At 40.2% G+C, this 27,703-nt stretch overlaps 1 protein-coding gene across 4 annotated transcripts in view; it reads left to right on the top strand.

Moving 5' to 3' along the window:
* Positions 1-8,841: 8,841 nt before the first annotated feature.
* The window catches only part of igsf9ba (immunoglobulin superfamily, member 9Ba), a 67,240-nt gene continuing 48,378 nt past the window's right edge, over positions 8,842-27,703 (top strand). For 2 of the 4 annotated variants that reach the window (XM_065960328.1, XM_065960329.1), the window contains exon 1: positions 8,842-9,314. In XM_065960328.1, the coding sequence (XP_065816400.1) occupies positions 9,251-9,314 (64 nt within the window). In that variant the 5' untranslated portion in view covers positions 8,842-9,250. The remainder of the gene's footprint in view (positions 9,315-27,703) is intronic. The other 2 variants (XM_065960327.1, XM_029281249.2) reach the window with 2 other exon arrangements.

Raw genomic sequence — 27,703 nt, 5'->3', positions numbered from 1 at the left:
TGTTTGTACTGTAATTTCAATGCAAGAACATTTGCCTCACAATGTAATCATAGTGACGGGGTCACGGGGAGGATTTTAGCCTGTTCATACATCAGTCAATTGAGGTGAGTCTCATTCTGAGCCAAACTAGTGACGCCTTCACTTCAGCAAAGTGAGTCACGATACAAGTGTTGCTCATAGAAAACTTAATTTCCTGTCGTATGAACGAGATTGTACGTCTTTGCCTGAAAGCATCATTTGCAATGTATATCTCCAATAATATGAGGAACTCACTCCGCTGTTAGTTTCAGATTTAATATCCACACTCGTCTATCCACTCTCAACCCCTCTGAGCTTCTGTTCCTGTAAGCTTGACGGACAGGTCTAACACCAGCTCAGCTGTTTAAGGTGTGCACCGTGCTGGAATAAGCACAGGATATGAAAGCATATCAGCAGGCAATAATTATGCAAAATGTGCGCCGAAATGAAACAGCAAATTTCTTTTGCACGAAAAGAAGATTATAACACTCAGGTGCTGTGGGTCGAATAAATGAAAGAAGTTCTTTTTATAATCTTTCCAATAAGCGTTGACATCTGCAGTATATTGCTGTTGTATTAGTGCCAATAAAACAAACAAATGTTGGTGGGCTTTAATTGTGCAAAACGTAGACACAGGACAAATAAAAAAGAATATAAGAAGATACTACTCACAGCATTTGGCATACTTTTTCTTCTTCCTCAAGTATAGTTAAATAAAGTACAATGAATTGAATCCCTGTAGTGTTATTAACCCCACCACCTCAAAAAAAGCTAGTCAGGAAGTGCTCTAATGCTCCATCTCTAACCAATGATACTTGGAGTTTAGCAGAATAAAGAGAAAGCTGCATGCAAAAGGTTACTTCTTTAAGTTTTGAATTGAAAAAACAGCAACTTAATCTTGTTTATCTCAATCTCACTTGTGTATCTCATCGTAAACTGACATTTCAAACTGACATGTCTACACCATTCTGAGATTCTTCATACAGGTAAAGACAAGATAAAATGCAAACATATTTTTTCTATGTTATAAAGTCTTATACATTTGACTCACAATACAGCTATAGTGATACATGATATCCATGCTCTGGGATAATGGGAACAGGGGTAGAATTGATAATGGTACTCCAAGTCTTAAGTGATTCAAAGAAATGCTAATGTATACTATATATGGATGTATATTGGTCATAACCGTCACAGTTTCTTTGATGGATATTCTTATCGCTAAGTAACCTTCTGTGAGTGTCAAAAACCTGCTCTTTGAAGATTCACAGAGAGCTCCCTTCCCCCCCTCTGGCAGCTAATGTTGTGTGCATTTAAAACAAGCTATTAAATATGTATTCTTCTTATTGTTCTTTTCCTTTCAAATCCAAAAGAAATAATTCTATAAACTGCAATGTGTATCCAATCCTTAAACTGTGAAGATTCCTCGGGCTTATGAGGGCTATTTTTGGTCTCCACTCTTTGTTTTACATGCTTTATTTGAGATTGCAGCTGACATACATTCAGCTATAGCTTTCATTAAAAAGCTGCAGCCCAAAAATGATCATCAGTGATCCTCTGAGCAGGAGCGGGACTTTCAAAAGGCAGTAACAAGTATAGTGGAGGGATTAATCCCAGACATGAAAACCACAAGGAAAAAACACAGAAACCCCACAGGAACAAAGGAAAGGAACAAAACAGGAAAGGACAGAGTATCATTATAGCATGAAGTAAAGGAGCGAGAAAGAAGCATCTTTTAAAATGACACATTTGAATCTCTCTCTCCACCTTATCTCAGTAACACTTACTTAGTGGCTTTGGTCTGAATCATAAAGTACAATATATTTAATATAAACATAAAAACTAAATTTCTCAAGTAAGTCAAGATTTTCCTGATGCCAAAACTGAAAAGAATGTAGTTGAAAGGTAATCAGTGTTACATTTGTCCTCCTCCTTGTCTGTGAACATGATCTCTGCCTGAATCACATCAGATAGATTTTTCATCAGTAAAGTATTTAACAAAAAAGACTACAACTCCTTTGATCAATACTATCTTATAGCAAAATGATCAAACTTTGTCTTTGGTTATTGTTTTCATTTGGAGACCCTTTGCAGTAGAAATCTCATACTGTGCCTTCAAGAAGTAGCAGAATGTCCTCAGCCTTTAAAGAGGGGGAGTCAAAATCACAACATTTTCCTCTAAAACGTATAGTTGACTGAAAGTTTATCGCTGCATAAAATGTGAAAACTCAAGTTCAGTACCTCAGGTTTTTAGTAATTGAGTGATTTGCCTTGCCATGTTCTCCATGACAGCTATACAATTGAATTATTGCTCGTTTTAAGCATAAGCACGATATTTGGCAGCAGGTTGTAGCCTTTCTCTCCGGTGAATCATCAGTCCTACACATATTAAGCTTACGCATACGTGGGAGTGATCATTTACTGTAGAGCTCTTTTGTGAATATGCTAATTTAGCTCTTAACCTTTTCTAAATGTACATGTATTGTAAACCAAAATTAGAGGACTTTCTGTGTCATCTCTACTGGAAATTTAAATATGATCATTCTCACTGAATCTGTCTTTAGAGCGAGTCTGTAAATGTAATCACTGAGTACAAATGTCGGCAGGTAATTGTGGCAGTTTTAATAACTCTCTAACAGAAGAAATAGTCTACCCTCCATATCCACAGTTATATTAACCACATGGGAACAGACTGTACTGATCAGCTGGCTGGCAGGCTGCATTACACAGCACTGCAGAAAGTTTTTTTATTGGCCGCAATGGGATTAACTCTCTGAAAAGTTATCAGAAAAACAATAACGGACTAAATGTGCTCCACTCTGTCTTTCTTTAACACATTGAGTTCCCCCCCCCCCCTGGCCACAGAAAATGAACGCCTTGTTCTTCATGCTGTCAACAGACTTTCAGAGAGGCTAAATGGTGGTAAGAAGCTGTAGAGAACATATGAACGTATCAGGAGTCTCGAATAAACATCTACAGCTCAATTAACACTGTGGTATAAATAGAGTTCACAAGTTAGCTGAAAGACTGCAGGGGTGAGAGAGATGTTTAGAATATGGGTGATTTCAGGGCGATTAAAAGGAACAGGAAGCCTCAAATGAATTGTATTTTTCAACATGCCTTTGCTTGAACTGGATGTGACAAACAAGGAGCTTTATTTCTGGTACATGTGTAGCGAAATAAGTGAAACAGTGGCAACCACACGTTACCTTCAGCATGGCTCGGTTCAAATACATGTTTCAATGTGCTCACCACACTGACTGCAAAAGTGCAGAGGTTGTGTGGGCAATAAAGTTAAAAGTAAAGAGAAATTCACACCATGTGTGGTCTTTCTTTCTTTCATTTACTTTTTTGAATTTCTGAGGTGTTAACAAGAGACACAGCTGCAGTTAAGCACACTAAGAAAGGTCCAATTGTGGCCATATTTTACCGCTCACATCCACCAGTGATGACAACTGAACATGACAAGTGATTCTTGTGTGAGGGGAAAAGCAGGGAATGAAAGTGACTTTGAGGCCCTCTAAGCCCTCCTGCTAACACAGAGCATGTTTCATTCAGATCTGCTGCCTTAAACACAAAGAGAGGGAAGAATCCCAGTAATAATGGATGTGTACTCCTTTTATATCTGGTTTTAAGAGTTATTACCACTTTAATATGACATGACCCTGCTCACTTTCTGTGAGCACTTTAAAGACATATTACAAAAGATGAAAAGATTGAATTAGATGTTAAAGACATACTGTATATATACAGTATAGTGTTATAGTGTTATACAGTAGCATGGCATTGGGCTGATAGGATAATATACATGGAGTAGTTATATAAAAAAAATCATGATATCTCAACTATAGACAACACATTAAACCCCATAACTAGTTAAAGTTTCTTTTGGTATGAGACTTCACCGGAGGAATTCTATCTCAAGGTCACCTGATTCTCTGCTCTTCAGTTCAGAAGCAGCATATGCTCTGCTGTTGAGGCTATGATTTAATTATTATAAAACACAAAGAGAAGCTTTTCATTAAAAACAACTTGTTCGATATCCCACTAGCCACATTTGGGTTCCCACAGAATATCTCTTCCTGGCCTCAGTGTCCTTCCTCAGAGCTTGAGGACTGATTGAAATCAGCCAAATTAGATTCTCTTATCTATAATTTATCAGTTTCTGCCTACAGTACAGTATAGCCTCACACAAGAGGACTTATTCTACAGGTACAGCTGTAAGTTTTCCTTTTGTACGTACTGTATATATTTTAGCATATACATATATTCACCTTGAAGTTCATTCTCTAACATAACTGCACTGTACCTCTTCTTGCACTTCTATTTAGATGTTTAACTCTGTTTTTCCACAGTTTGACACCGTGAAAACAAACAGAACCCTTACTGGTACTTTCACTAGGCCTTGAACACTAAAGGAAAGAAAAATCTCAGATGTAGAGAAGTGTACTGTTATTTAATATAAAACACTAGTCCAAGTTGTTCTGGTCAAATCATGACTACACTACAGTGTAAAGCAGCGTGAGAATAGGACATATACAGAGCTCATAAAAACGCCATAAACAGACATGCAGCAGAACAGCTGGCGTTCATGACATCTTGTTTTGTGCAGGCAGGTTAGTCAGCTGCTGCAGGCTGACTGACTGATGCTGGACGGGGCCCTCGTTGTACACATCCATATGTCTCTTTCACTGAAGCATCCCGGTCCGTGCAAGCATACAGGTCTATGTAGGGATTCAAAGAAAATGGAGGGACAGAAATAGGGCAAGAAAAAAAGCTTTGCTTATTGTTAATTATTAAGGGTAAGAAGTGCCTGAAATGAACAACACATTTACCACTTTTACTGTATTTTACTACTTTCATAGACACTAGTTTAGTAAATACTATTTTTCAAGCGTAAATCATTGACAGTCTAGGAAAATCCTACTGGACAATAAGCCTAAAGATACACCAATGTACTGTGCTTTCATACAATTATTTTTGTAAGGGCACCTGAAAGGTGACTATTATTTTACCCTGTTATCTATATTGGTCTTTTCCATAGACTACATAAAGACATAGCCATGGACATATCACCCATTAGCATGTTGACTTCCTTTTTAAGGCCTCAAGTGTGCAGTCCCTGCAGCCACCATATTGCTTTTCTGGTGCCAGAAGGTACCACATTTGGAGGAGAGGGTGGTTAGAAAACGTTAAGTTATCAAAGCTAAACACGACATCTGTGGCTGACTTAGTAGCAGGCTAATGTGCAACTTAATCATAGTGATTCCTTTTTTAGGGATAGCTGCCACAGATATGTATTCATTAGACACAAAAATACTAAGCCAGCCTATATGTAGCAGGATTGTCAATCACTCGCACGCATGCTCAGTTAGAGAGCATCAAGTAAACATTATATAGCCTACTGGATAACCTAACAATCACTCTCCTCATCACTACTGCATTGAATGAGCTACAAAGCAAGTTATGCCAAATGCAGCATCCCCGATAATTACTGCCAAACAAAAAACAACAAAATAAATGTAAAATTGGTCTGTCAGACATATTTCCTTTAAATATTTTTGTCTACAAAATCTCCTTAAAGGCACCAACAAAAGAAACACCGCCCAGAGGTTAAGTCGTGATCAGACAGCTCCTGGCAGCCATCTATCCCTCAAAGTGACAATGCCCCTCATGATGTACTTTAATCCTTGATTTAATTTGAATAGGTGAATTATATCAAACTTATCGCCCAAGCTATCAGGAAAGAAACGAGCTGTAGATATAGGCTTCAGGTATAGGCTTAATTTCTCATCTCTGGAGGTTACCATTTAGTTGCTGCTTTAAAAAAAACACTAATGGTTACTTTTAGTTGTTGTACGTGTGTTTGATTTTTGATTTTTAATAATTATATTCCTGTTTCCTGTTTTCTTGAGCTGTTGTAATGAAAAAATGTCCCCCATGGGGGATCAATAAAGTTTATCTTTATCTTTATCTTTATCTTTAATTCAACTGGTACAGCGAGAAAGTTGACCTCTTATTTCTCTAGCTTCAGTGCAACGTAGCTTTTTAGAGTAAATCCCTGTTACAGTTTGGAAAAGGGAGAGTGTACACGGTGACGACAATGGGAAGAAAGTTTTTCTGATCCCTCGGAGGTTACAAGTTCAAACATGAACAAGAAACTCAATAAAAGATTAATCTATTGAGTACAGCACTTAACAAGAAATATGAGCATTTTTTTCTGCAGAAGATAATCCTAAAGTTGTAACCCAGGCAGAGACACTTGTCCCTGCTGCATTTAAAAATTCAAAAAATGTTCCCTCCCTGCCCTTTAGTTACATCCTGTGTGTCCCATAACAGAGCCTAAAGCTAATGTTGTTGTTGCATAAGAGATTATCTTGACTGTTGTTATCTTTGCCCTGGCTTGTAGAAATCAAATTCTGTTGCAGTAAAAAAAAAAAAAAAAAAAAAAAAAAAAAAAAAGGAATAATCTCTCTTATTGCTTTATGAAGCAAATGTTGTTATGACATGTGAGCGTCACCGTAGAAACAGGCTCATGCTGCTGAATTGTTACAGTCTTACAGTGTGTTAGTGTTGTGTCAGCACTCGTGTAACTTTAGGTGTGTGCTGGAGGGGGCTGTGTGTGTAATGTGACCTTGTGTTGCCATGCAGCAGTCACAAACTCCCCTGACAGTCATTGTGTTAGTCTGATGGTGCTCCACCTTCAAACAACGGCCCTGTCTTTGACAGAAACTCTTCCAACATGCAGCGCTCTCTGTGGAGAAGAGATCCTCAGATTCTCCTGTTGAGTCATGCAGTCATGACGACACAGGGACCCCCCGCTAAGCAGATATTAATAATTAGGATCCATATCTTATGAGTCATAGCGTTAGTTGTATGTGCTCCATTAAGACTCATGCAGAGTAAAGCGCCAGTATGCTGCTCTCTTACAGGCGCATTTGTCAGCGAAGATCTCCCTTCAACGCTGAAACATAGAGAGTGGTCTCTGTGCGTAGCATGGTGTGCCAAGCCGTGAGGGAAGGGCCCACCACATGTAAACTAGCGTAATAGTTTTTCCAAGAAGATTGGGCTCGAAGACCTTTCAAGAAAAGCAACTTGTGTTGGGGTTGTAAGGAAATCGATCAAAAAGTAAAATGTTCTTTCACAGTTGTATTTATTGATTAGATTTGGAGGCCCAATGCTGTAAAACTACCCAGGTTTTCAGAAAAGAGGCAAAAACTTCAGAAAAGTCAGAAGATTATGCATAAACGTGTAACAAAAAAAAAAGAAGGTTACTGTACTTTGTCAGTGGAAAACTGTCATTCAGTTTCAATCACACTGATCAAGCATCAAGTGGCTGCGTCTGACTCTTTGAAGCAACGGATCAATAGAATAGAATAGAATAGAATAGAATAGAATAGCATATATAATATAATACTCAGTGGTAGGAGGTTGACATGAACAAACAACAGAGAACAACGGGCTAAAAACAACAAATATTGTCACAGAAACAGAAATACATAAATCGTCATAAAAGTCAGCACAATTGCACTTGGAAAATAGGCAGCCAATGAGCACACAGCTGCCAAATGAAAGGGAAAACCCTGCATGGATTTGGTAACTCAAACTAAAGCAACTACTTCTACACCTAATCATATCTTGGCAGATATACTGTGAGAGTGAGTTGTTACAGCACCCACTGCTACCTTCATGGCAACATGGCTTGTGTCCCTCAGAACATCAGAAAGTGAAGAGAAGAACAAAAATGTCTTCAGATATTTTATTTTTTTTATAAATTAAACTGAAAAATGAATCGTTAAATTGTATAATATGCCTGTATTTGAGTCTTCGCTGAGATGTGAAGAGCTGCCCTCTGAATCCCAGTCAGAAATGGTTGCAGAATCGTGATAAAAAAAAAATGTACATACTGTATATGCTGCAGAAATATTACTCAGCAGGATTTTACAAGAACAAAGAGGGGAATTTCTTTGATTATTTGTGGTCGGACAGGAACAGTGACAGCCTCAAAAAAAAAAAAGGGAAAGGGGTGGGAGGAGACAGACAGACAGACAGACAGGCAGACATATGCCGAGACAAAAATGTGACAAATTCTACCGAAAGATCCTAACGCAATCACAGAATGCCTCTTGCAGTCCAGATTACCTTTATATTTATCACGAAGTAGCGTTACGCGCGGCAGACTGTTAAGCGGCTCGATGTGTCTGAGATGTGAGCAGCCGAGAGGCGTCACACACACACACACACACACACACACACACACGGCGCTATGATTCCTCTGTGGTCATGCATGTAGTAAGAAAAAAAAAAAAAAACACAGAGGGAGAGAGTGTGAGGCAGCCTTATCAGTGTTAACCATGTGTGCGCAGTGGGCTGAAGCGTGATGGAGCTGCACATAGCCTACATCCTCGCGCTTGTTTCAGACGCTGAGGGGGAAACACAGAGAGAGGAAAACGGTATTGTATCTGTCGCCACACCCATCACATAAAGCCAGACACGGCAAAAGAGAGCGTTTTATGTCGGTGACAGCGACATGACAACAGCCGAGGGCTATGGGTGAGCGACGGATGATTCACACACACACACACACACACACACACACACACACACCTAACAGCGTCCCCTCTCTTTCAAGGCAGAAACACTAAAAACCCGCAGAAAATGTGCCAATATTTATGACTGATAATGCAAAAGGGTGTGTGTTTGTGTGTGTATGTGTGTGTGTGTGTAAATGGATGATGGGCGGTGATGGTGCACGTGGGGGCCAGTTTAAAGGAGAGGTATTTAAAGATGTGGACACGTCCCTCTGTCAATGCGCATGATACTGCGGTTCCACTACTATGGCACGCTCCAACTCACCTTGAATCGGCGCTCCTGTCATTCGGGTGCGGGGCTTGTACGGAGGACCAATACACGCCCCAAAGCCTCAATCAGCAGCCAATCCAATGACGGCAGAGGCGGACCTGTGGCTGCATTCTCACACTTGGTTTCACTATGCGCTCGTAAAAACGGCTCCGTCTACTACAAACGCGGCGGTGCAGGTGCTCTGTCTCTTCGGGAGAGGATGCGGATGGAAGGACGGGGGAGGGAAGGGATGAAGGGAAACGCCACGAGGAGAGAAAATAGGATATGAATAGGGGGCTTCTGCCGAAAAGACCGTGAGGTGCAAGGTCGAATATGAGAGATTGGTTGAACGGGGCACTTTGCGTGGTAATAGCTGGTCGGCAATAGTACTATGATTTGGTATGTGGCCACTCTGATAGCAAGTGTATTCAGCACCAGAGGAACGGCCGCTCAAGGTGAGTTGAAGTGCAATATATCTTGTGCGGCACCAAGCATATGATTTCTGCTGTGTTCGCGTGCGCTTGCTGCTGCATTTGCTTTTTCTGTGTTAGCTCGTGTGAAGTGTGGGGCTTTTTTTTTTTGTTACATTCTAACAAATGGCTGCATATCTGATATGTCACGTGAAAGTTCAGCCCTGCTTAAACCGTATCAGGGAAACGGCAATTGTCTTGAGACGGCTCATGTGCTTGAAATGTGAGACAGGATATTGGGTACAAAAATGTGTAGAGTGATTGACCAATGCAAAAGATAGCCTGATTGATAAGGCTTGTCGGTGGCTCACAGGCCTGCATTGTGGGATCCATGATGGCTCATTTGTGTGATAAAAACAAGCAGCATATTGGAGATAATGTCCCCGCTGCTGAGGGGAAATGTGTGCATTGTATCATAGCAAGCAGTCCCATTTGAGTTCTCCAGAGAGGGGTGTGACCGTCTCAGCCCTCCAGATGGAAAAAGAACCTTAATAATGCATTGCATGTCAGATAAAATGCACTCTTGAATTGATACTGCATGTGTGGGATTTGTATGCTGAATTCCACATTGCACATGGAGATGGTCACAGTGTTGTGTGTGTGTGTGTGTGTGTGTGTGTGTGTTTCACGGAGTAGGCTACACACACATGCAGCATCACTTGCCTGCTGCAGATCTATCATAAACTGTTCATTCCTGGAGCAACAAACTGCACAATTTCCCCTTTTGTTCTCATTTCTTCTCTGCACTCTCTGAATTGACCCATGTACTTACTTAACCTTGCTTTTCCACTGGTGTCCAGATGAGGGAGACATGTGCCAAGCTGTCGCCTGGTAACCGATCCCAATGACCCCCCTCATATACCCAGTCAGAACTGGTCTGACTCCTTCTGTAATGATAGCCATGATTAAGCTGAGCGAAAATGAATAAAACACTTCCCTTAATGATGCAGCTGAAACATGTCTCTTAATGGTCTGACTGATCAAAGAAGAAATTCTCCATTTCATGACGGGATAGATGTGGCTTAGAAACGTGGACTAAAAAGGTGTTGTCTGGTATCGACACTGCAATGAGGGTGATTTACTTTTGGCTGCACCAGAGACTCCCAAATCACAACGTAGTCTGCCAGTAATCACTAATGAGCTGGTCTACTTCCTCTACAGTGTCTGAACCCAGTCTGATGCAACACAGAGCCCCTGAAATTCATCTTAAGACCAACTGTGACCAATTTTACACTCCTTTTTGCTAATTGCAGCACACTAAAGAATCACCAGAGTTCAAGTGTATTTGACAATATTTATGCACTTTTGATATCATAGATGTCTAGTTCAATACAATAATTGTAGCATAATCCCTTTATAGGATGGTGTCTGAGGAAAGGCCTGCGTAAAGCGCCAACTAAGAAAAGTACACCAAAAGAAATTCAATGAAACATTGACGTAACACGTTTTTTGCTTTACTGAACATTTCTTTCTTGGAGCTCAAAGTTTAAGGAAATAAGCTGGAAGGAATGGAAACAACGCGCCCTGGCTCTTCCTAAATGTACAAAGGTCTCCCCAGCACTACCTCCCTTGCTCAACATATTGAAGAGTATTCTTTATCATACAAAATGTGGAGTGTAAAATCAGGAATTTGGGTCGTTACAAGTGGGACCAAATCTTGGTTGGGAACTGTTGTGACTCCCTCAAGTTTTGTTCTCACCTTGAGATTCCAGGAAGTCACAAATCCTGAGTAAAGTTTGTTTATTTTTGAAATTATTTAAACAAGCAAAATATGATGTTTATTGGTTAGCTTTCGAATAGACGGCTAGTAGAAGAGGCTACTGTTGGAGGTTGCCAGGCTAACTGTTTTCCCCTGTTCCCAGTCTTTGTGCTAAGCTAAGCTAACCAGCTACTGGCTTGCTCTTCATTGTGCTTACACACAATTGGTTTGATCTTCTGATCTGTCTCTCAGCAAGAAAGGGAGTAAGGATATTTCCCAAAATGTCAACCTAAATCTTTAAATTTGCTGCCATCAGATCATCATCTGTGACAATAAGCTGCAAACCACATGCTATTCTACTGAATGCCAAGGCCTATAGTATCATATGAGCTGTTTTAACACCTGCCCTCTCCACTGAGAGCCAGCATCATCCAATGCGTTAAGATTGGAAGTCATTCTACCAATTAGAAAATCCTATAATAAAGAAAGTTTACTAATTTTTCATTGTCAGAAGATTGATAACATGAATAAATGTGTGTTTATTTCCTCGTGTTTGAGAGATACAGGTCAGATTTGAAGGTACCAGTGAACCTAAATCAAAGCAGATGGTCCAAAGATAACTCGCTGAAAAAAACAAACAGAAGAACAGTTGGATAAGGGCAGCTCTGTTGGGCCGAGACTTGGCTCCTTCCGCTTAAGTATCTTGTTTGCGCAGTGTTGGAAATGAACAAAAGACTGATGATACGTAGGAATCATACATTTCAACATTTAGATTAAGCAAGGATAAAATAGAACCAATCTAAACTCCAAAGGCCTCTTACTGTAGCCTTTACATTGTGCAAGCAGCATGAACTTGTTTGTTCATTAATGCAAAAGACGTGTTCATTATAAGAAATTTAAGAATGACAATTTTGATAATCTTTTGATACCCTTGTCTACACGTGATACATGTTTGCCTGCAGAGTGTGTCTAGGCATGGTATTGCAGCACATTGGCAGAGCTGCAGCAGCTTTAATGCTCAGTCTGAGTCGACACAGGATGTGTTCAAGAACAGCAATGCATGTGTCCCTCCTGCTTTCTGGCAGCACTCAGCGGCGCCCAACGCACCAAAAGTGTGACTCGACAATCCAAATGAAGGAACATAGAGTTTAGGTTACGCTTTTGCAGGTGGTGTTAAAATAGAAGTGTAAATATTTGTGTCAGACACACATGAGACGGTGTGCTAAAGAGCATGACGGAAACACAGAAGAACCTCTTCTGGGCTTTTTTTTGTTTTGCTGCAAAACACTGATTTGCAGCTGAAAGAAAAAAACACGTGCACATTACAGTTATAACACGCGTGTTATAACTGTAATGTGCACAGTCTTGGACAGATGACAGCACTGTGATGTAACTGGCAGGCAAAGAATCCAATGTTATGGCCAAGTTGTGGTGCTGACGCTGGCTTTTCAGGCTAGAAATGGTGAAATACTCATTACAGCAAAAAAAATGTTTTTTAGACCCTCCTGCATGTTATAATAGACCAGAGCGCAGTGTTTTGCTGTCAGATAAGACATCAAACTCCTTAATGTACTTGGTCGACTAAGTTTCCATCTCCGATGCAGCTCATTGTGTTTTTGTTTTTTTTAATTAAAGGCTGTTTTAAGTCTAAACTTGTGGTTAACAGCCTAGCTTTCTTCAACCAATAAGGTTTCTTGCACCTTGTCAATGATCTCCTGAATCTGGAGAGTCTTATTATTCTTGGCGAGTGTTGGAAGTGTTATTTTCTTTCAGTGAGCTGTTGTATTAGTCTGTGGATTATCTGTTAAATGAGATAATGAATTCAACTTTAAAAAGGAAAATAACTGATATGTCTGTTAAATAATTAAATTAACCAACCATTCCTTAATGTAAGAATGCTGAGGCATAGATTGAAATAGCAAACTATTCAGGTGTACCAACAGAACCTCAGACACACTGCTATATTGATATATTGCTGGCCACCGCCGGCCGCTCAGCAGCCGAGACATAAGGCCTGCCTGTCGGCGGCGGTGAGGACGAGGAGCCGGGGCCGGCTCGAGCTGGGGCGGACAGGTAGTGTCGGTGCTCCCACTGTTTGCCTATGGACACAGACATAGAGTCTGTTTTCTGCCAGGAATTTCCAAGATGCCAATTCTTCCTGGAAAAAATCTCGGAATCAGTTGAGGAAACAGCCGTATGTGTAGTCTGTAAATATAGGACCTTAGTGGGAGTGGCTCAGTGGGTAGAGCAGGTGCCCCATTCACAGAGGCTTTGGTCCTTGAGGCATTGGCCACAGGTTCGACTGTCGACCACGACCATTCATATCCTGTCTCTGAAGCTTGCCTATCATTTTAGCCATATGGAAAAGAAAATGTAGGTTTGCACTTTCTGTGGACAGCTTCCCTAACAGAACAAGCATGGAAGATAAAATGATCAAGACTTATCATGCACCAGTTCACATATCGTCTCGTTTTTACTTTAGTCCTCAGGAAGTTATAGCAAAAGAAAGCTAAAGGAGAGATATTGCCACTGAAAGACAAACAAATGAAACCTACAGTTGATTGGAATAAAATAAAGGTTTTCATTGAAGGATAATTGGGATAAAATGGGTACAAATTCAACAAAACACAAGTCTTGTCGTTTCTTAGACGTCCTAATGACGTAATGTTATATTATATGCCTGTAATTACATAAGTCAGTGAATTAAACAGAAAGTCTCCGGTACCAGCCATCAGTCACAAAAAATGAACGGTCAAAGAAGTTTCCTTGTGCCAAGTGTCCGTTGGGGAGGCAACATATGTTCGGGCGACTCGAGGTTAGTTCAACAAAGTCAACGGTGACTTGGCAACAGATCAAGGTGGCACAAGAGGGACGCTGATGGCTATACAGAAGTAATTAAATGTCATTGGCAAGTGTAGGGGAGTGTTATATTTGAAGGACTATTTTCAGCCTGACTCACTGATGGCAGACGGACCCTCCTCTCAGGTCCTGTTCTGGGACTTTGTGTTTTTAGAAGCTTTTGTTGCGCTGGCTTTTGACCAGATGGTATTCATCTGTACTGCCCTTCTTGTGAGACCACTCCTTGATGTTGCACGGGATGCTGATCTCCCTCGTGGACCGTGGCTTTGCACACTTGTTCTTGTCGCTGGGTTTTCCTTCTGAAGGCGTGTGTCCTCACAGACAGAGAGATATACAGTAGAAGCAGACAGTATTTGAGGCAGTGTCAAAACTGCCACTCAACATATCTGAGGCCTCCCTGTGGTAACAAAGCAGCGTCTGAAAGCCCTCCTACTGCGTCTGGAGTCCAGATTTAGTTTGAGGTTTAGATAGACAAGGCTATCTTCACTTTTTGTGTGGTTTTTGGTGCTGTCTAGGACTTTGTGTGAGGCTTTTGTACATGAGATGGCGGAGGAAATATTTTGACAGCAGTGCAGTAATTTGTTGAACATCTGCAGCTTTCTCTAAAGTTTTAATGATGTGGGTAAGGGACAGTTTCTTGAAACCGCCTCTGGGATATTTAGGGATGTTTTATGTCTTTTTTATGTCTCTATTTTTAATTCATGTCAAGTTGTTTGGGGGGGACATCTATAGGAATAAAAACCATCTTCACCCCTGAGAGCTCTTGCAGACTCTGACAGTATTTTAGTTTTTTATTCTGGTGATGGGCACTAAATGATATAGTACCACAGGGGTGCAGAGGTTGCTTTGGTTCTATTCAAAAGCAACTATAAGACAAAATGTATACTGGGAAAAAAATCTTGGAGCATTGGTTTTAACTTAATTCCTTTCTCATTATGTTATAGACTTGACCATTTCTTTCTTCAAGTGGTGCATCTAGAGGGAGCATCCAACAACAGCTGCTGCTGGATCTCACATAGATTAATTGAAGAAGAATATTCTACATTTGTAGCTAAGGCGACGGATGTGCGTTGTTAAGCTGGCGACCTATAGCGCTGCTGGAAACACCGCTACTGATGCAATTACATCAGCAGCGCCATTTAACAATTATAATGGTGGAGCTAATTTTAATGTGTTTTCAATTTCAAAGAACTGTTATAAGTTACACACAATACATGGTATATTTAATCTTAAAAAAAAACATAGTGGATATAGAATATTTAAAACTTTTAACTCTGAAATCTTGTGGAGCTTCAGAACATAGCAGCATAGCTCAAGTAGAGTTTAAGTACATCAGTATAAGAGAATCATGTTGAGCTATGACAACTTTTCCAACTGAAACATTCCAAAAGATCGCTGTATAGACTTCAAATCACCAAGAACAAAATATGTAGCCGAGCTTTAGTGCTTCAGCTGAACGAAGTCTCTGTGCAGCTCGTGCAAACATCACTCCCTGTAACTAATAAACCTTAATTTAACCTCCTGTTTGCTCAGAGCATACGCCGTACTCGCTCCTTATTAATCTTCATTTTTAGCAGCACTGTGTCATTTCTCCTCCTACCTTTCCTTTTTTTACTATAAGTGTATGTTTGTTTAACATATTTCTTTGACTGATGCTCTGACTCTACTGCTAAGCTGTTCTCAAATGATTCTGCCTGACCAGATCATCATTTCTCCAGCAGACATTCGGCACAACTCAATCTCTCCTATTCATATTTTTCACCGCTGTGCTTCCTCGCTCACAATCATATGAGTAAATCTGAGTAATGAGCTTAGGAAAAGGCCTGTGCTCAAGCTGTGGATGGCAGACTCTCAGTACTGGGCATGTGCCAGCGCTTCCTGGTGGTGCCCCCCCCCCCTCTCTACCCAGTCCAGTCCCAGAGGAGTCCCTTTGCAGACAAGGCCTGCAGCATTCTGGGAAAGCCAGTTTTTCTAGTCATGTGGTTGTGGTTTGACAGACTCTATCATCGTCTTTTTATATACAGTATGCAGGTCTGCTTTTAGTGTTAGTGCAAAATGTTTATATGATGAGTGAGATTGCAAAGGTGTTGAGCTAAAATGATGGGTGCACAGAAGTCTATCAGTCTCTTATCATGCAGCGCTCTAAATAAATCCTTATTGATCGCCCGTTAATCAGGCGGTCGATTGGTAAATGGAAGTAATGATTACATAGTTATTTTAAGTGATTAAAACTGAATATTAAAACAACAGACAATGGATCACTGCAATGTACTTCACGTTATTTAGTTCTGTTAAAAATGATTATTTTAAATATTTCTACACAACAGTTAAGAGACGTACATTTGATGATGTTATCTAACATTTTCTTCCTGCCAAGTCACATTTTCAGTATATTGACAAATGTGAATGACAAGGTAAAGATTATGGGCCATTGTGCCGTTTATTTCTGGTACTGACATGACATCTGAAGTAAGTGATATAACAGAAAATTTACTGAAAGAAACATTTCAAAATCAAGTTAATATTGATAATAATAATAATAACGATGATAACAATAATAGCAATAATGATAATGACGATCATATGAATTCAATTTGTACAGCTTCTTTAGAAACAAGGGTTTGCCATTTCCTTTGACAAAACATGAAAAAGCACATGAACAAAGCACAAGACCCCGAACACATAACACCTGAAAAAAAGAGACCAAACCAACATAATCAACCCAGACCTCATGAGAACCTACAAAACACAAGAATATGAAATGAGTCCAAGAGGACTGAGAATGTAAGATGATTCAAGCAATCAAAAGATATAGAAACAATAAAGAGATTAAAAAAGAGATTACGCAATAGCATATGATAAAAGTGGTGGTGGTATACATAAAGAGCTATTGGCTTGATTTTTAGGAAACTTTGTGGAAAGTGGAAGCTTGGACCAAGGAAGGTCCAGTATTATTTTGATCATCAGACTCACAAGCAAGCAATGATGGTGCCATATTGGCCTTGGTTGGGGGGTTTGCACTCTGCCAGTGTTATACAATATATAATAACCTTAGGAATCCTTAAAGAACATTGTCTGATAATGATGTAGAGTTGTTGGGAGAAAACCTGCATTTCCACATGTGTAGGTCAGCTATGGGGGCTTTTGATCATGAAGAGAAGTCACTCACCTGTCTGATTGTCTCGGTTTGGGATTTATTCATGGTGAGCTGGATTCCCATATAATCGTGATGAGGCTGGACTAAAAAGACAATCTGGCGGCACTTCATTAAGAGTGGACTAGATGTTCATGTCCTTGAAAGTACACATTAGACCAGCAGTTGTTTTTGCTGTGATGGTGGATGAAGGCCTACAGACACACTGGAGGAGGACTGGACTCTGTCCCAGAAAACCTCCCATCCTGTCAGCGGTGACATGATGAAGCCGTTTAGACAACAGCCATCAGACCGTACTGTGCCCCTTTCAGGCTCACCAAACCAGAACAGAGAATCTGACTTTAAAATGACCTTCGACTCCTTTTCATCCCTCTCATTGTGTCATGACTATCTTTAATTTTCTTCACTCATAAAGGGGAACTGTGAAAATGTAATCTGAATGTGGTAATGCAATAATGACTGTAGGCCCACCTAACATGATCTATTCTACATTTATTGTTTAACAGATAGGAAAAAAACATTTTTGTTTTTGAAGTATTTAGAGTTTCATCATTGTCAACACTTTGTGTGTGTTAAAAACTAAGCCAAACAGTAGTTGAGTTCCATGACAACATGCTATCTCAGGCTAACTCTACTGAGAAATTCATTGGAAGTTCGCTATTGGGATTCACAATTGTAACAGCTTTGGTATTCCAGTTTTCAGTAATGACGAAAAAGCAAAAACTCAAAATGTTCATTGTGTTTACAGTCAAGTGGCCAAGCAGGCAGAGGTGAGGCTGGCATGGGATGACATGGTATCATAACCATCTGGAAGGGAGACTATCAGGAAGTGATGTGAAAATATTGGCTGAGAAGTTCATCTGAAAATAAAATACACTGTTTGCTCAGAGTAAAAAATATATATATTGTGTAAGCAGTTATTATTTCATGATTTGGAAACTCAGCCATGGCTTTAAAAGCAAAAATAAAAAATAAACCACACAAAAATAGTTCTCTTTTGAGTTATAGTTATTTCTCCTGGGGAGCCAATGGCCTTGCGGTTAGATTCCCATGTACAGAGGTTATAGTTCTCCAAGCTGGTGGCCCGGGTTCAAATCCGACCTATAGCTCCTCTGCTGCATGTCAGTCCCCTCTCTGGTTTCCTGGTTTACTCTCTCCACTGTCCTATCATACAAAGGCACAAAAACCCCAGAATCAATCTTTAAAAAGTTATTTTGCGTATCAAATTAAAAAAAGAAGCAGTGCTAAACATAGATGCTTTTAACTACAGAGGTCCATGTCAGCAACCCACACAAGATGCTAAAAATCCACCATGAGATACTGATGCGGTACTCATTATGTTCATACTATTGTCTTCTGTCTCCAAACTGCTGTGAAGCTTGCTTGTGCAACTCTATCTTCAATCAGGACCACATTGAATGTCTCTCCTCTAGTTTGGAGAAACACATGCAAGTGCTAAGTTTTGAAGTAAGCTCATTTGTGTCTCTCTGAACTCGCACTTGAGAGTGTGTATATGAGATTTATAAAAAGGAAGTGAGTGTAAGAGAGGGGGTGAGCAGAGTGGGAATTATATGGAAGCGGATACGTTGATTGGAGGATATGTGGCGCTGATGAGGATGTCTGAGCAGCTCACATGTAACATACTGTAGAAGCTCTGCTTTGCTTTGAATCTTTCACTGTTCTATGATTTATTGATGCTGAATTAACAGCTTCATAAGCAGCTGTAATTAGGCAAGCCACATGAAAAGCTGTTAGCAGCAGTGTGCCTCTTTGTTTTATTCATTTGTAACACCTTGCCTTGTAAGAAATGATAGAATCATGGCTGGACTGAGGAATTTCTGTGACTTGCAGCTTATGCCAAAGATGCCCTATAATGTGCCCCTCTGGCAGCGCAGCACCCGGCAATGTTGGTTCGCCCTTTGTGCCTTTGGCAAGCCGAGCCCATTTCACACACCTCTTACTCGCTCTCTCTCTCTCTCATGCTCTTTCTCTCTCCTTCTCTTGCTCTCGCTCTGCTGTGTGTTTGAGCAGGTGTCAGCACATCCATTGCATCCCTGACTGAGCATTGCTTGTCTGAGAAGGGAACTCTGCCATTAAAGAGAGTTAAATAATGAAGAGAGTGAATCTATCTGGGATTGTTCTCAAACAACAGTGAAAGTAGAGACAGGTCTTTTTTTGCGAGCAGAGAGCTGGTTCTGACTGGATTGTGGTGATAGGTCAGGCACACGTCTCTTTATGAACTTGAATTAAACCAGGAAGCAGGAACAGTTGTGTTCAAGTTGACACATTTTGCACATTGAGTTTGCTTCATGGTGCCATCACAATCAGAAATATACATTAAAGGCCCATATGTAGATGGTAGATAGATATGGAGTCGAGACTCTGGTAGGAGGGAAACTTGGTTGGTAAGTGAAATTTGGAAAGCAGCTATAAATAAATATACTTGTCAGGAGTCAAAGGATGTTTGATTTCAAATTGGCCAAACTTCACTATGTCCCTCTCGGATCATTTCCAGAAGAAGATAGAAACACGGACAGTGTATAAACCTACAGAACTTGATTTGTTTTTAAGAGTCTGGCTGCAGCCTTGAGCAGATTATACATAAACTGTCATTGTGTGAGTAGCAGGACAAACCCAGCTGACCTCTGCCTGAGCCCTATGGTGCAATGGACGGTGCCCAGAAGTGCCAATGTCAAAGTGGCTTTAACATAATTTTTTTTTAAATCTATTATTAGCTGTCTCCTCTTCTGTTGTCTTTCAGTTTTACATTTACTTTAAACCATACACTATACACCTTATAATATTTATTGTCTCTGATTTATTTATCCTTTCTATTTTTTTGCACTTTTCCTCTTTCCTCCTCCTTTCATTCATCAACATCACACATGTGGGCGTGCTGTTATAATAAATGTCAGCACCACTGTGTAATAGCTGTGCTGATATTCAGTGCAACAGCACTGCCTAGAGTGTGATATAGCTTTTATACAACAGTTCCAGAAGCAGCATTTATAGGCCTTTGCAGATTGTTATTTGTGTATACTCAATGTGTATTCAATCTTTTGGCCCAACTTACACAACTCGTTTAGAAAAGCGTAAATCTGATAAATAAAGCGTATCTAAACCTGTGCATATATGAAAAGCCTTGAAATGGGCATAGCCGTGCAAAACAAGTATTTAATGGCAATTTTTGTTCATTTGAATGAATATTTACACATTAAATTGGGCATCTTGGGGGCGCTGGATGGCCTGGTGTCTGTATCGCGCGGCCCATGTGCAGAAGTGGTTGTCTTCGTGGCATGCGTTGCTGCATGTCATTCCCCTCTCTCTCCTCTGGGCATTTTCTGTCTTTCTTCAGATGTGATATCTAATGGGGGGGGGCAAATATCTTTAAAATAATAAGATAAACCGGGCATCTTGACCTGCAAAATGACCGGAAGTGATGTCAGATGACAAGCAGCTGGTTTAGAAAATAAATGGTTATTATTGAAGCATTTTTTGCCTATAGTGTACGTGCAGTGTGTCACTTAAAATGCCTCAAAACATTGTAACTTGCATTGTAACATTTTTAAGAAGCTAAGAAGCTAAATCAGGCATTAAGGCCACAACAATCACAGAGAAGGCTAAATACATCCTGAAGGGACTGTCTGTATCAGCACTCACTGAATGAATAAACCGCTGTATAAATTCTTTATAAAGTCATCTTATCATCCAAATGATCACAATAGAAATGTTCACTTCAGATACACACAGACTCAAAAAAAAAAAAAAACACAACCACCAATGCACACATATTCAGAAGACACACTCACACACACATTCAGGCCAGTCTCTGATGTGACCTTCAGCACATGCAGGCTGGCATTCAATTACCGCCCTGTCAGTGGCCCATCCAGCCCAGTGGCTGCACGTCCTTGAGACTCTGCGTCCAGTCTATATTCCATTACATCCTCCACATCGGGAGCTGTGTCCGGCATAAAGCAGCGTTCATATCCTCATCACTGTGAGCCGTACACAGCTGCCTGATTTATACGATACAAAATCTCAAGCTGCAGTTAGCAACACTTATCCTCGCTCACAGCAGGCTGAATCAAATCCAAGCACGAGGTAAATATTAGATTCTAGGTTTCACTGTGAGAAACATTGTGCTGGTGTCACCCTACTCTACAAATCCAAGCAATGCTCACCCAGAGTGTTGCCTCTCATTTTAGTCCCTCCGACTTTCCACAATATTGTTCAGTGTGTTATGGACGTCAAATACTGTCAAACATTTTGCCATCTCGCCAGCATGAGTACTGCCCAAAATTGCCATAAATCTTTTTACAGTAGAAACCTGTGAATTACTGTAAGTACAGTGTAGAATGCTTTTGGTACAAGAGCTGTTTGCCAGCCACTGACTCTTGAAAAATGTTGTGAGCTGAATTCTGTTGCAGATTGAACCCCTCGTGCCCCTGCTGTTCTGCTGTGATGATTCATGTGTTGGCCGGCACAGCTGTTGATTGACCTCAACAGATGCCTCTTATTGGTTTTTGGTTTGGTTTTCTTTATTGTGCATTTATTTTGGCTGCTTTAGTCGGTCTTTGATGTTTTTTTCCACACTGACTGGTGCTGTGATGACTTAAATTTATCTCACAAATTACTGTAAAACACCCTGATGAATAAGTAACAAAACAATAATTCATTTTCATTTTTGACTCGGGGAGTCTGCAAAAATCTGCACATTTCTATAAACTTTAGTCTCTTATGAGGACTTCCTTCAGTGTTGGTTGAGACAACTTAAAAGGTTCACAAATTAAACTTAACTTATGTACTTCATAACATGTTCACACATTTCGAAATGGTTCATTGTCCTGCAGATTTAGAATGAATGGATTTGAAAAAACAACCAAAACAGTCTGTATTGATCATATTCAGAATCAGGCACTATGTGAAGTCAAGACCAAGTCTACTTCCTCATCCGTTTGACAGTGATAATGTAGATTTATTTCCTAATAATCATGTGAATCTTATGAGATTACATTACTCATACATAGTGCCCCAATCACGTCTTGTTTACTGTAAAACAACATATAACGTGGGCTTTGTAAAGCATGAACCAACTAATTTCTGAATAATACCATGCTATCAGCTATCAATTAATAATCCTATTTTTTTTTTTGCGAGAGCCTAGTTATATTTGAAGGGTAGCGTTGGACAGGAGCTGGCTCTGCCTCCAACACATTTTAACTACCAGCAACTATAACGGTCATTTATAAAAAGTTTATTATAAGAAGGGCATGTATTAAACCATTTGCTCTAAATAATTCAAGGCAAGCTTTTACTAAAGTTTGAAGAAACATGGCACTGATAAAGTGATAATGAATTGTCTTTATTTGCACAGCTGAGAGTTTTCTTCCTCTGGACACTGAAGCTCGTCGATTCATAAATAATCAGGAGGAAAACCGATAGTGTGAGCTGTCTGATTTTCTTTAGTCCAGTCTGTCTTTTGTCCTGTACAAACTAGAAAAACTCAGGAGTTAATGTTCCATGAAACAGTAAAATATTAACTCTACAGAAGAACAAAAATCTGAAAGGCTGTTTGATTTGTATGCATCTTGGTTTGTTGATTTCCCCTCCTCTAGCCTGGAAAGTGATTTATTAGTATTTGTCTTTACATACCCAGTTCTAAATTGTTTAAATATAATATATCACTATGTATGATGTCTTGTTGGACATGATGCAAAAATCTTTTTAAGTAAATGTCGCCTCTTGTGTTTTTTTGGACCTCTGTTGTTTGCAGCCACCCGTATGGCTCTTGATTATATGAACTTAATGTGCTTAATGTGGGCCGGCTATTGTGCAAGACACATTCTCAATCTAAATAATTTACTCATCGTGTTTTTTGAAATATCTAATACCTCAAGTTTTTCTGCCATGAGGATATGAGAAAATAAGGTCTTAAAACATTTAACTTATAGACTTCAGACACTCGGGATGCCAGTCAGCAGTTGTCACTGCTTCATTTTCTGACATTCTAGAGACTAAACCATCATGTGATTCATCAGATTTATTGTTAGATGTAGCCCAGACTCACTGTGGCCCTGTTGGTTTAACCTTTGCCAAACAATGAGGAATGATTCTCTGTGTATTTTGCTTTTGTACCTGAAGAACCTGCCATATAGATGATAGATGACAGGGGTCTGAATTGTTACCCTTCAGGAATATATGACCATAGCAGTAAATCAACTAGGATCTGAGGATAAATACATAAAACATATTGGCTGCATGGATTTATTATCTGTTGATTTATGTAGATCTTAGTCAACAGTTTCCTACCTCTGTGTATTTAAAGGGTTTTAACTTTAGTTGAGTTCAGTTGACGTTTACTGTGCCAAAGCAATCTCAATTACCCATCATCCACTAGCTGTATTGATCCCTTTATATCTACAGTACTTTTTATTTGGAAGATCTTAAGCATGGACCCTTGTAGAACATTTATCTCTTGTTGAGAGCATTCATTTTTCTCCCGAATAAGCCCCCATAAACCCTGCTGGGTCACCCTGTCTCCATTAAGGAAATGAAAAAGGCAAAAGCGGTGACCAAGCCTGCACTGATTGTCCTCACATGAGGATCCCATAAAGAAATTGGAGAATTATTTGCCCTCCAATATATTATCTTAGTCTTTAAAGTCTTTTCTCTGAGTCTTTTCACGAGCCTCTAAACTTCTGCAACCTGAACTGTCTGCAGGGAAAACAAAGGATTTCAGCAGCATGCACGGTGTGTGCAGCCGCCTGTGCTTCATGTCAAGTGACTCTACTTACTCAAACCAAACAATGTGTCCAGTGTGTTTCATTATAGATGCCAGCCTGCTCTGTTTTTTTTTAATGAAAGCAATAGTGAACAACTGTAGAGTCATAAATGAAGACAAAAGCTCTGACATAATAAGAAGTTATCCAACACCCCTGCTCAGGTACACTCTCTGTTTCCTCAACAACCCTATCTAAACCAGTTGGTACCAGACTGTTTTTTTTCTGATTGTAAACATAGATTATAACCAGATTTTTCAAGCACTATTTAACAGTATAAAACATCAATGTCGACTGATATGCATCTTGAAAACTGCCACACTGTAAAGCTATCTGTTTTTCTATGACTGTTTTAGCTGCAACTCTTTTTGATAAGAGCTTCATTGTGGAGATACTATCCAATAATTAAACTGTTTACAGTAATAACTAGCTTGGTATATCTGTACTGAAATTTTGGGTTTCTTACCTTTTATGTAAAAAAATTTCCCCTTGCGGGATCAATAAAGTAAATCTTAATCTTCATTTTACGTAAATACACCTAGTTAAAAAAAAGTAATTCGGTGTAGTATAGTATATATAATACTGTATTTCATTATATTTTCATGATATCTGAAAATATGATATCATTTAAGTTGAAGTGTTCAATTGTTTCTGAAAGTGTTTGGAAAAGGTTGTTGGGTGGTTGGATGGTGGGTTGGGTTGTTGGGTGGTTGGATGGTGGGTTGGGTTGTTGGTGGTTGGATGGTGGGTTGGGTTGTTGGTGGTTGGATGGTGGGTTGGGTTGTTGGTGGTTGGATGGTGGGTTGGGTTGTTGGGTGGTTGGGTGGGTTGGGTTGTTGGGTGGTTGGATGGTGGGTTGGGTTGTTGGGTGGTTGGATGGTGGGTTGGGTTGGGTGGTTGGATGGTGGGTTTGTAGTTTGGGTGATTGGTGGGTGGGTTGGGTTGTTGGGTGGTTGGATGGTGGGTTGGGTTGTTGGGTGGTTGGATGGTGGGTTGGGTTGTTGGTGGTTGGATGGTGGGTTGGGTTGTTGGGTGGTTGGATGGTGGGTTGGGTTGTTGGTGGTTGGATGGTGGGTTGGGTTGTTGGTGGTTGGATGGTGGGTTTGTAGTTTGGGTGATTGGTGGGTGGGTTGGGTTGTTGGGTGGTTGGATGGTGGGTTGGGTTGTTGGGTGGTTGGATGGTGGGTTGGTTTGTTGGTGGTTGGATGGTGGGTTGGGTGGTTGGATGGTGGGTTGGGTTGTTGGTGGTTGGATGGTAGGTTTGTAGGTTGGGTGATTGGTGGGTGGGTGGTTGGATGGATGGTGTGCAGTGTTTTTGATGTTTTTGTGCTATTCAATCGCATAGTGTTGTAATGAAAGGTGTTTCCATCATGTTTACAACAATTGGTGGACAAACCCCATAAACACGCCAGTAAAATGAATTTATTGCCGGTTGTCGGGACTGTTACTGTTGTATTGGGATGTACCAGGTTTAGCTAGGTGTACCTCCTATCTACTGACTGTTTATGGATTAACTGATTGAGTGATTATAAGAAAGTTATTGACCGATATATCGGTATCAGATTTTTTCTCTCCCTAATATTGTATCGGACCCAAAAATCCCATATCCGTCAGGCCCTAGTGCTAAGCTATAAGCTAACTAGCTGCTTTATCCTTACATTAAAGACACATAGACATTTGTAATATTCTTGTTTTAGCATAAAATGATTTGTCCAAAAATGTTGAACTGCTGCTTTAAGGCACTCACACTAATATTCACTGATCTTTAATGCAAATTGAGTGGACTTCTTAAAAGACTATTTAACAAGAAAATTGTGCTGTATTTGCCTTGGCACAGGCCCTGGATGGGGTGTTGAAATGGGTTATTATAATCTTTTTTTAAGGCGTTATAAATGAGGCTGCAATGGAGCATGCTCAGGTGTGAATTTCAGGCTTTCTGCAATCCTGAAAGGATTAGTTAATCAGATTTCTGATTTTGCTGTGCTTATAACCGGATGGGGCAGGTTTGCCTTGACCAGTTTTGTAAGGTTATGGTTTGTACAGGTAGAGCAGAGAGGACACAGACAGAAGCTCATCGCAACAATTATCCGTCTTTTAGCTGATTTTTCACATGCTATCCTATGCCTTAGCAAACAATCAATCTCTCCTCAATAGAACTTTCATGAAAAAATCTAGAATTGCTGTTTTATTGTACTGTAAGTGTGCTTTGAATGCTTCAAATAAGTGCATGTAATTGTGCTCCTTCTTTAAGGCACAGCCTCTGTGGCTTACAGTTGTCATTCAGTTTCCACTGTGTGATGTTGAACTCATAACAGTGTTTTTTTAGGGTATAAATCCTGTTGTAGGTTAGTATTCAGCAGCTTTTTGTATTTGTTTGCTGTTCCATTAGAGACCTACAAGGGCTGTTGAGTGGTCACATCATTTCATCGTGTCAAGCACATGTTTGGTTTGGTTTGCTCAGTAGTATGATAAGCAGCAAAACTGTTTTCCCCCCAGACAAATAGAAATAGTAGTTTCCAGCTCTGATGAGCCCTGACACACTAAACCATTACATTAAAAAAGTGTAGTTTGATAAAAATCTGCTCTGTTTCGGTCCAGAATTTGTGCGGGCTGTAACGAGTAAAGTGGATTAAACCTGTCACAGGATGAGGCAGATTAAACTGGTGATCGCATTCATTAAGTGATATGGTATTGAGGGGAGGAGTTTCAGAAAGAAGAAGTTATTTTGGTTTTGATTCCACTGTACACAGCTGAAAAGGCACAATGCTGTTCAGTGATGGGCTAGTTTCTGATACTTAGTAACTAGTTAGGTACTAGTTACTACTATCTTACTGAATGATCATCAGCCATTGTGTGTGTGTGTACTGCGTTCAACATTCTTTCTACCAGAGAAGTTGTAACCTCGCTCGCCAAATCTGTGTCAATAAACCTTAATCTCACGCAGTTGTAGGCTATTTAACGGAAAGTAACGAGTGCTTTTAGATTTAATTGTAATGGCGTAATTTAATTAAAAAAAGTAACTAGTTATAGTACTAGTTACCACAGATAGTAGTGGAGTTACGCGTCACATGTCATATAGTAGAGATGGTGGTGGATCATCATTACATATAGTTGCACCAGTGCAGCTTGAGCCCATAATACCTCAAGCCCCAATGTATTTGTTCTGCTTGTAAAAATTATCCTGTTAATGCAAATGACACTGCTAATTAAAGCTGAAAGTTATTCAGCTGGTGTTTCTCCGGAGTGATACGTCAGCATGTCCCTTGATCCCCGAAGCGATTTTCCCTCTGGGCGAGGGTGGGTAGTCATGCTCGATTCGACGGCCGAGATACAGCCGGTTCAATGAAAGCGGGGGTGGCAGCTGGAGAAAATCCATTCCCAGAGTGAGCGTTCTGCTGAGGCAGGTATGCCGACCTTTCAGTCATCTGATAGGTCAACGCTCGGCAGCGTGCCTGGACATTGGTGGCTAAACGCCAGGGCCTGGTGGTGCTCATAGTAAAGCTTATCTGAGCAGCAGCCAGAGATGATCAATGGAAGCGGTTGGCAGCTCATTTATAGTACAGTAAGGCAGAGCCACAAAACACTCACCAACAGATGCAGGTGACAGATGACTATAGGCTGTTCTGTGGAAGGATGAGGAGAGCTGATGAAAGGGAGAGGGTTTACCCATGTGCAGGGTGACTCAGAATGTGGGCCATAAGGTTTCAATATAGCTTAAGCTAAATGTTGTTTTAATGTGCTGTGTAGTAGTAAAGTCGGTCACCTGCAATAGCCACCCAGTTATTTTTTGTAAATTAGCCATGGATGTCTTGGATGCAATGAGATTTTTCTGCTTTGTCAGCAGGATTTCTGCGCATACACCTTGTTCTATTGCATGTCA

Source organism: Labrus bergylta, chromosome 11, assembly GCF_963930695.1.
Source record: "Labrus bergylta chromosome 11, fLabBer1.1, whole genome shotgun sequence".
NCBI lineage: Eukaryota > Metazoa > Chordata > Actinopteri > Labriformes > Labridae > Labrus > Labrus bergylta.
This window is presented reverse-complemented; position numbering and strand designations above follow the sequence as displayed.